General features: G+C 47.9%; 2 protein-coding genes across 2 annotated transcripts; both read left to right on the top strand.

Annotated features, from left to right (window-relative positions):
- The first annotated feature begins 708 nt into the window (after positions 1–708).
- PFDN5 (prefoldin subunit 5) lies at positions 709–4,214 on the top strand. Its single transcript, XM_016201348.2, has 6 exons — positions 709–815; positions 1,014–1,116; positions 1,400–1,431; positions 2,336–2,410; positions 2,977–3,082; positions 4,048–4,214. The coding sequence occupies exons 1-6, from the start codon at positions 744–746 to the stop codon at positions 4,119–4,121; spliced, it is 462 nt and encodes a 153-aa protein (XP_016056834.1). The 5' UTR covers positions 709–743; the 3' UTR covers positions 4,122–4,214.
- A 196-nt stretch (positions 4,215–4,410) lies between these two features.
- Positions 4,411–10,160, top strand: MYG1 (MYG1 exonuclease). Its single transcript, XM_016201347.2, has 7 exons — positions 4,411–4,714; positions 4,893–5,005; positions 7,354–7,513; positions 9,088–9,240; positions 9,374–9,496; positions 9,605–9,786; positions 9,944–10,160. Exons 1-7 carry the CDS (start codon positions 4,499–4,501, stop codon positions 10,140–10,142), a joined length of 1,146 nt encoding a protein of 381 aa, XP_016056833.2. The 5' UTR covers positions 4,411–4,498; the 3' UTR covers positions 10,143–10,160.
- Positions 10,161–10,428: the final 268 nt, after the last annotated feature.

The raw sequence follows: 10,428 nt of genomic DNA, 5'->3' as shown, positions 1-10,428 counted from the left end.
GTCTTGACCAGATACCATCATGTCTGTCCTGTCCCTGCCCTCAGGTATCCTGGGAGTGACACCAGTTCCGCTGAGCCCTTCCTAAGTGAATATTAAAGGCTGCTGTTTTCTCCCCACATGCAGCTGTTACACTTGATGCACTTTGGTAGCAGATTCTGTGGAATTCTGCTGCTTATGTACGGTTCTTCTTTCCCCAACTAGATTGTTAATTCCCTCGGAAGCACATACCTTACACGTTCATGTATCCATGGTATAACATAAGTATTGATTAACAAACCTTGTGCTGTACTTGTTGGTTGATAACCTGCCTCCTTCCTGTCCTCCCCACTGCCAGACTCTCTTCTTCATTTTCCCAAAGCACCACTTTCCCTATGTTACTCCCCCTGACCAGAGAACTTCACAGGCTTCCTCGCCTATCAGTCACTAGGTTTATTCCACACACGTGGAGTAGCATACGTTGCTTTGCAACCTTATGGTTAAGGCCTGACTATGTTTAAGATTTTTAAGTTCCTTGAAGCAGGAGTCCTGTTTGTTACAACTTTACTAGATGTAAGTTTTACGAAAAGCACCCACCGCTATCTTTAATTGGAGACGAGTCCCAGAGAGAGTTCCAGTTTGAGACGAAGTATCATAGAGATGTCTGGTGCAGAGAGGCCTTCTGGCGCAGCCATCGAGATGCGCAGGAGACGGCTAGAGCGTTGCTCGACCAGTGGGCTTCAGTGTTCTTAGTCCTCCTTCCCAACATGGCGCAGTCGGTTAACATCACCGAGCTCAATCTTCCACAGCTGGAAATGCTCAAGAACCAGCTGGACCAGGTGGGGACGGGCCCCAGAGAAACTCCTTTCTGGCCTCACATCCCTGCTGCCCACGCGTACGCTCTTGCCCCCCGCCCCCCCGCCGCTTCTTCCCCACTTTGGGAGGCTTCCCTTCCCCTGCGAAACCTCCGCCCCTTCTCCCGCGGTGTTCCCATCTCCCTCCAGCCCCACACTGACTCTCTTTCCTGAACTCTGTAGGAAGTGGAGTTCTTGTCCACGTCCATTGCCCAGCTCAAGGTGGTACAAACCAAGTATGTGGAAGCCAAGGACTGTCTGAACGTGCTGAACAAGAGCAACGAGGGTATGGGGTGAGCGCGCGAAGGCAGCCCGGGGGATGTGGCGAGCCGCTTCTCGCCCTGCCTCCTAAACCAGTCTTCCTTACCGGAGACGAGAAAACAATCCGTTCCGTATTCTGTACCTCTTTGTGAGCCTTTTGCATGTTGCCTACCTAGAACTGAAATGTACAGGACATTGCTCCTCTTGCCCGTTTCCATTCTTTTCATACTATCTGTGCTGTGCCCTTTAAGGTCTTAACGTTGGAGCTGCCAACCTTCCCCATATGTTTGTCTTAATTGCTTTCACAGGGAAAGAATTACTTGTCCCACTGACGAGTTCTGTATCCTTCCACAGGAACTATCCAGCCCTCTCCTTTCCCTTACTCCTTCCCCTCAAAAAAGGGTGGGGGTAGTTTTAATGATTCCACAAGTGCCCCCATGATTTTGAGAGCTCTTACTATACACACTGTCTAGCTCTCCTATCTATGTCCCGGGGCCAACATCTAGCTATTGCCTTGTGAATACCAAAGAGTATATATAATTGTGTTTATTTCCCTTTTTTGTTTGAGGGTATGATCTAATATAAAGATAAAACTGGTCATTTACACTTTTACTAATAACTTAGAACACATAAGCAATGGAACAATAGGATATAGAAACAAGGTGGTTAGCTCTATTTATTAATTCTTAATGTCAGCTTAATTGTGGCTCTTTTTCCTAAACTGTTGTTACTAAGGAACCTGGATTGTGCCTACCTGTTGAGTGTTTTACTTGAATGATCAAGTTATGACAATAGGGCACCTGTAAACTGTAGTCTGAAAACTGACAGGCTGAAAGAGGAATACAGAAATAGCAGTGTAGTAGGGATTGACTGAATAATGAACACTAAATCCATCAGGAATTAGCTAGTTCATGGTTGGGGATGTGGAGGGGAAGTGAGGCTGGCTTCTCACTTTTACTACTCTACAGCAGTAGGAAAATATTGTGTCTAGTCTTTCTGGAAGGGCTATCTTCTTAAAGGGTGGGAGATGGGATCAGGGCAAGAGAGCATTTCAGTATGTCTGTCATTTTCTCCATAAGGAACCACTTCTCTGTCTCTCCACACTTGGAGTTTACAGGTATAAGTCTAAGGCCTCCAGATTATTTAGTCCCTGTGCCTTGTAGCTTTTTAGAAAAGAGGATCTTAGGCTGACAAGGAATCATGACTCCTGCTGGGCTAGTTTTCCCTTAATCCTTGCTTCTCAGATGTATGTCCCTGGGAAGCTACATGATGTGGAACACGTGCTCATCGATGTGGGAACTGGCTACTATGTAGAGAAGGTGAGTGGAAGGAACCATGTAGACGCCCCCCTGAACAAGGAAAGGAAGTTTAGGGGAAGATTTAGAGACAGCATGGGGTCTCCTCTTATTATTATTATTATTATTATTTTTAATGTATCTTTATTGATTTCAGAGAGAGGAAGGGAGAGGGAGAGAGAGAGAAACATCAGTGATGAGAGAGTCATCATTCATTGGCTGTGTCCTGCACGCCCCCAACTGGTGATCAAGCCCGAAACCCGGGCATGTGCCCTGACCGGGAACCAAACCGCTGTCTCCTGGATCTTAGGTTGATGCTCAACCACTGAGCCACGCCAGACCAGGCGTCCTCTTTTTTTTTTTTTTAAAGAGAGAGTGGAAGGGTGGGAGAGAAAAACATCAATGTGAGAGACACATTGATTGGTTGCCTCCAGCATGCGCCCAACTGGGGCCAGGGATGAACCTGCAACCCAGGTACATGCTCTTGACTTGGAATCAAACCCGAGACCCTACAGTGCACAGGCCAGTGCTCTACCACTGTGCTACACAGGCCAGTCCTCTTAGCCCCTCATTCACCTCTGACCTTTTAGACAGCTGAGGATGCTAAGGACTTCTTCAAGAGGAAAATAGACTTTCTCACCAAGCAAATGGAGAAAATCCAGCCAGCCCTGCAGGAGAAGCATGCCATGAAACAGGGTAAGCTTGGCCTGAGGCACCTTATCACTCTTTCTACCTCTATGATAAAGGACATGGGTTGCAGTGTGAACCATGCGGGTGTCCCCTTTGCTGGATTAAAACCATGTCTTTCTCTTTTGTGTCTTTATGTGTTATTCTCTAGATTCTGTGCATTACCTACCCACTATTTGTAGATTCCTGGGTTGGGTGCTTGAGAAATTTAGAGGAAGGAAATCATGTCTATGTTCTTAATGGGGATGGAATGGGGGAAAAGATACATGTGAATGAACACCCAGGAAAGAAATATAGCCCTAACTCAGTACTTGAAACTGCAACCCTGGCTGTACATTAGAATCACCGAGGGAGCCCATCCGGCGTGGCTCAGCAGCTGAGCATCAACCCATGATCCTGGAGATCGAGGTTCATTTCCCGATCAGGACACATGCCCGGGTTGCAGGCTCAATCTCCAGTGGGGAGCATGTGGGAGGCAGCTGATAATGACTCTCATCATTGATATTTCTGTCCCTTTCTCCCTCTCCCTTCCTCTCTCTGAAGTCAATAAAGACATGTATTTTTTTAAAAAGAATCACCAAGGGAGTTTGAAAAGAAAACCTAAATCCACTCCAAACTACCTAAATCAAGCCGGGTAGTGGTGAGGGGTAGAGGTAGGCAGGGTTTGGTATTTTTTTTAAAATGCCCCAGGTGATTCTGTAACACAGTGAAGATTGAGAACCACTATTCTAAAGGCAAAAATATTTTCCACTGTATAATTTTTGGTTACATCTGACTCTACTGTATTTTGTTCATTCTTATATCCCAGTGGTTGTCATATTTACTGATGCATTATAGATTCTAAATTTTGCGTTAAAGTTTTAACTGTAGTTGATTGTGTACCACTCCTTAAACTTCCCTGTCACTTTTCCTTAACTCTGAGTTCTTCCCTTTAGCTCCTGGCAAGGGTGTGACTCTTTTTTTACCCCCAACAGCTGTCATGGAGATGATGAGCCAGAAGATTCAGCAGCTCACAGCCCTGGGGGCAACTCAGGCTGCCAAGGCCTAAGACCTTGTTTCAGAAATTGAGCAGAGGGACCCTACTTCAGGGGCCTGGGACTTTGTGGTGGGGAAGAGAAGGTTTTGTGTTTAATGCCAATAAATGTTCCAGCTGGGCAGAATGTTGGTCTTTTCTTGCATTAAGTAAGGGACTGGTAAAGAGATGGGAGGGCGGTGGTCAAGAGAGTGTGCCCCTCCGGAGCCTGACGCAGTGCTAACGTGGAGGCTCCATCCCGACCTCTGAAGGTGCGGGAGAAGGCCTTTGCGGCGTAATGCAACCGCCCTGCCGGGCGGGTAGCCGTGGGAAAGGCCGGCCGCCGGAAGTGGGGCTACGCGGGCACTTCCTTTTCCGGCTCGGCGCCTCCGCCTCCACGCGGGACAGGCTGCATGGGCCGCCACTTCCTGCGCGGACTCCTATCTCTGTTGTTGCCGGCGCGACCCCTCGGCGTCCGCCACCGTGTGCACAGCCTGGAGTCCGTCCAGCCCCCCAAACGACCCCGCAGCAGCCTCATGGCACCGCCCCGAATCGGGACGCACAACGGCACCTTCCACTGCGATGAAGCCCTGGCATGCGCATTGCTACGCCTCCTGCCCGAGTACCAGGTACGGTCCGTCTAGGGCTGTCGGCGTGCCCTAACACGGTCTCTGTGATACCTCCGGCGGCCGTAGCACCCCTCCTATCCCCCCCACCCCCCAACCTCCGGCTTCCCTAGAAACTCAGCATTAATCCTCTACCGGCGCGATGCCTGGCAGCCCCCTCACCTCGTGTGTGCCCCTGTAGGATGCAGAGATTGTGCGGACCCGGGACCCCGAAAAACTGGCTGCTTGCGACATCGTGGTAGATGTGGGTGGCGAGTACGACCCTGAGAGACACCGATATGACCATCACCAGAGGTGGGTTCCCAGATACCTTTCCTTCACTTAAACTTGATTCAGTGCTCCAATTCAGCCATCCGTTGCAGTGGTCTGTGTCAGCAAAGGGACTGCCTCATCCCTGAAAGTAAACTCTTGAGTGTTGTGGGACTACAGCCTTCCATCCTTCTAGTTGTCCACCTGCTCTACACCCATCCACCTGGCCTTGGACCTCCCTGAGCCCTGTAACCTGCTCAGTCCTCCCTTGGCTCCCAGTCAGTCCTCAGGCCCCTCCCAGCTCCCCTCCTCCTCTGGCTCAGACTTTTCTCACACCTGCGCTGTTATCACCCCAATTAATACCCCAGCTGGGATTAATGGTTTCATGTGCCCTTGCTGCCTCAATTAATACTGTTGAGCCCACATGATTGTGGTGGTTGGTGACAGTTCGGATACGTGTGGTCACCTACTTCATTTTACACTCTTCCCGTGGGAAATGTCTTTTCCAAGGGTAGCCCATTATCCACAGTACCATTCCAGTCCTTTGTTCCTCTCCTCAAGCCTGTACCTCATCAAACTCCTGTTTCCCACTCTTAAACATCCTAGTTCCCTCCTTCCAGTGCAGCAAACACTGTTCCCTTCTGTTCATCCCCTTTCCAATCTATTACCTTCTCCTCTTGGACTTCCCACCAGTGTTTCTAGTTCTTGTCAATAGCTTACAACTTTGCTTAGGCATCTCTCATCTTGAAAACAAAGAAAAAGATACAAAATCCTTCCTCTTGTACACCACACTATTTAAAGTGATTATCTCTGAGGGATTATGAAGATGTCTTGTGTTGTTTTAAGTCTCTTTAAGTGTTTTTCTCCCTCCTTCTTTTGTTTAAGTGTACATATTCATAAATGATGTTGGGAGGGACCTTGGTTCCACATCCCTTCAATTCATTTTCATTCATTCATTCACTCATTCATTCATTCATTCATTCAGCTGGTTCATTCCCAGTCTCCACTGGAAATGTTCAATGAAAGGGCACCAGTGACTTCAACACCAAACTCAGGTTGATGGCTGAGAATCTCACCTTGATGCACCTCTTTGTGGCACTTGACATTATTGACTACATACTTCCTTTTTTCCAATGATTTGACATACTTTATTTTTTAAAATATGCAGTATTTGACACATAAAAGAATGTACTTAGCATTTCTGGAATATAAAACATAAAATGAACACCCACGAACTTATCTCCCAGCCTAAGAACTTGAACATTACCATTATCTTTGAATATGTACCTGTGAGCTTCTTCCCTGTCCCATCGCCCACCTCCTCCAGAAGTAAACAGTATCCCAAATTTTGTGTTCATCATACCCTTGTGTATAGTTTAGCACATATGTCTGTTTCCATGAGCTATTTAGTGTTGCTTCTTTTTGGACCTCATCTGAGGGGGTAGTCTTTATACCTTATGTATATTTTATTTAAAAATTTTGTATTTACTCAATATTTAATAATAAAATCATTAAAACAAAAAATGAGCTCCCTAGGTGATTCTAATTAGTATTTACAAATTACAGCTATGGTTTCTATTTCTCTAATAACTGTTATACCTTTTCCCTATTCTCTGTCCCACTACTACTAAAATTCCTGCCTTCTTCACTTAGCTGGACCACTGCAGGTAATCTTGCATCTATTCTCCATGCTGGCTGGCTGGCTGGCTGGCACAATGCTGTAACATGCACTTGCCTACTTAAAGTCTCTCAGTGGCTCCCATTACATATAAATCGAAGTCCAAACTCCAAAGTATGGCATGCAAGACCTACCATGATCTGGCCCGATTATCCTTCCACTTTTTTTTTGCCACTCATCCCTCACACCCAAGCTGCCTTTCTTGCAATTCCATAGAGAGACCTGTCTCTTAGCCTTGTACATGTTGTTTCCTCTACTTGAAATACTCTTTCTCCTTTACCCTTTGTCTGGTGAGCACCCAGTAATTCACAGTTCAGGTATGACCTGAAGGCTCTCCTAAATCCTTCCCCACACACACACCCCTTCCTTGTTTAGAACTTAGAGCATTCCTTTGGTTGGTCGTGTGTCTGTCTGCCTTTAGCAAATGAACTTGAAGCAGGGACATGGTCTTAGTTTTTTTATTCTGTGTCTAAACACAAAGTCTGGCACATAGTAAGCATTGAGTTTACCATTGTCAAATGCATGCATGGAAACTCCAAGCTGAGGTCTACATGACCCCTGAGGAAAAGCCAAAGCCTCTTCGGTTGAGCTATCGCTTTCCAGCTCCTGCAGTATTCCCCAGCCTCCTAGCCCCCATTGTGTCTACACATGCACACACACACTGTGGGTTAACTAGGGCAACTCTGCCTCAGCTCCACCTCCCTGTGCTCCTCAGGTCTTTCACAGAGACCATGAGCTCCCTGTCCCCTGGGAAGCCATGGCAGACCAAGCTGAGCAGTGCGGGACTCATCTATCTGCACTTCGGGCACAAGCTGCTGGCCCAGTTGCTGGGCACTAGTGAAGAGGACAGCATGGTGGGCACCCTCTATGACAAGGTGGGGACCTGAGGACAGATGCCCCACATATGCATCTCCACCAGGCTAGTTGGGAGTGACATTCACTTAGCACTTAGGACTGGACCTCACATCAGGGTTCCTGACCTTTAGCCTACTACTGTCTCCCTCAGGTTCATCTTCACAAGGGGATGGTTAATCTACCTCCATCCTGGGGTGGTGGTGAGTAGAAGAGGTAACATGGAGAACAGCTTTCAAAATCACAAAGCAGCGTTTCCCAGTCTTTTTCTTGACCTGACACACGTGAAAAATGTTCAACAATTTGGTAATAGAGGAGGCTGCTTATGTTTGGAAGCATATGGCTCAGAGGTTCTGGCTGCCCTGAAAGGGGAGAGGAGCATATCTTAGGCACCACTGCTGTTCAGCAGAGGCACATGAGTTGGGGAGCTCAGTTGGGAAGGGTCTGATTATGAAAATATCCTCAGGTTCCACCAGCATCCCCTGAAAGCACTTCAGCAGATTCCTGCTGTTGGGGAAGGAATGGGGCCAGTGGCCCTGGAGTGCATGTCAGATCCGTGATTCTGAGGACACCTACTGGACCCTACTTCTGTGAAATTCACAAATCAAACTTCAGGTTCAGTCAGCTCTGTTTTTTGCAGATAAACTGTTCACTTCTCTGACTCAGCTTACCTGTCTCCTGCCTGTGTGACACAGCATTAGTATGAGTGAAAAAAAGTAAATATGAACAGTTAAATTGGAGACTTTGGAATACTAAGGTTGTAGACTGCCTAGGGTAGTTTCCCCTTCTGCTGAGGGGTTTCTAAGCAATTGAACTAAATTACACCCAAGTTTTAACTGGTATCAGGTTGGGGTCCAAACCAAGAGGCGCTGAGCATAGAAGTTTCTTTTTTGGCTCTCCCTGAAAGTAGCATTTTTTCTACATACCACAGATGTGTTGGTAATGTAAACCTATTTTGTAGGGCAATTTTGCCCTAAACACTGATAACCCTGTATCATTTCTGCACCAGAACAGTGAAGGCATTGTCCTACCATTTCTTTAGGCTCAAAAGATGCAGTAACTGCTGATGCCATGTAGCAAGCACGTCATGGATTTCTCTGAGACCACACTCCAGTGTTTGATGTCTAGTCTAGCTCCCATTCTCTCCCACCTGACTCATGTGCTTGTCCAGACCCTCCTGGACCTCATTAAACGGGTCACTGAGTTGCCCACTCAGCCCCCTTGGAGATTTACCGTCCCTCAGCCATACGGGTCCACTCCCACAGAGCCCCTCCTGGAACTCAAGATCTTTGTTCAGAAGTCAGCAGCCTCCTCCCCACACATGCTGGCCTCAGCTAGGGTTGTGTGTGATAGAATGAGCACTGGATTAGAAATCAGGTGATCCAGATTCCAGCCCCAGCACCATTAGTTCTCTGACCTTAAGCAAGCTGCTGGACACCCCAATTCCCCCTTTCCTCATCCTGTTGTTGAGAGATCCTCACAGGCTCATTGCACTGAGAGTAAATAAAAGAGTGTGTATGCACATAACTTTGAAACCTTTAAAACTTGATTATGCAAGTGGTAGATACCCTCATGAGCATTTCTGCTGCTGCCTTAGATGTATGAGAACTTCGTGGAAGAGGTAGATGCAGTGGACAATGGGATCTCCCAGTGGGAGGAGGGAGAGCCTCGATATGCGCTGACCACTACACTGAGTGCCAGGGTTGCCCGGCTTAATCCCACCTGGAACCAGCCCAACCAAGACACTGAGGTAAGGAGGGCCCCAGGGGAAGAGAATGAGGCATGTAAGACCTCGGGAGGAAATGAGAGTGGCTGACCCCTCAAACCCAAGCAAAGTCAAAGTTCAGACCAGTACCATGGTTCTGGATTACCATGATTCCCAGGCTGGGTTCAGGCGCGCAATGGATCTGGTTCGAGAGGAGTTTCTGCAGAGACTAGACTTCTACCAGCACAGCTGGCTGCCAGCCCGGGCTCTAGTGGAAGAGGCTCTAGCCCAGCGATTACAGGTACAGGCCTGGGAGGAGGCATTGTGGCTCAGGGATTAGTGACTACTGGCAGGCTGCTGCTCCTGCTTCTACCCTGAACCTTCCAGCCATGTCCCACTTCCCTTTCAGGTGGACCCAAGTGGGGAGATAATAGAACTGGCAAAAGGTGGATGCCCATGGAAAGAGCACCTTTATCACCTGGAATCTGGGCTATCACCCCCAGTGACCATCGCCTTTGTTATCTACACTGACCAGGCTGGACAGTGGCGAGTACAGTGTGTGCCCAAGGAGCTCCATTCATTCCAGAGCAGGTGAGGCCCTTGGAGACCACCCTGCAGACTTTCAAGCCTGTTGCAGCCCTATCAGAGGAGACCACTAACCCTGGCCTCTGCTCTGCTCCCCCGTCTCAGTTCCTCAAGGCCTCCATTTGCTCCCACCAACTTCCTCTTTCTGCTTACTCATTTGTAGGCTGCCCCTGCCAGAATCATGGCGGGGTCTTCGGGATGAGGCTCTGGACCAGGTCAGTGGAATTCCTGGCTGCATCTTTGTCCATGCTAGCGGCTTCATTGGTGGGCATCATACCCGAGAAGGTGCCTTGAGCATGGCCCGTGCCACCTTGGCCCAGCGCCCAACACCTACGCCTCCCACAAATCCCCTCATTCAATAAAATTTCTTCCATCTCATACTGACCGTGTCCTTGCCACATTACTACCCTGCACCATTCTGGGAACTTGCTGAAACCTGGGAAAAGTGAAATATCTATTATGTGCCAGAGCCTATGCTAGACCTTCAAGACTATTGGTATTTTGTCATCTTTGCTTTTCTAATCACTTGAAAACCAACCAGTTCCTAATGTTAAATAACTCGACCAAACTCACAAGTGGCTAAAAAGTGACAGAACCAGTATCTTAACCCAAAGTCCACGCTTTTTTTCCTTTACTATACCCCAATGC

The sequence above is a fragment of the Miniopterus natalensis genome, chromosome 2 (assembly GCF_054644295.1).
Source record: "Miniopterus natalensis isolate mMinNat1 chromosome 2, mMinNat1.hap1, whole genome shotgun sequence".
Lineage (NCBI taxonomy): Eukaryota > Metazoa > Chordata > Mammalia > Chiroptera > Miniopteridae > Miniopterus > Miniopterus natalensis.
Note: the sequence above shows the minus strand (reverse complement) of the source record. Positions and strands in the feature narration are given on the sequence as shown.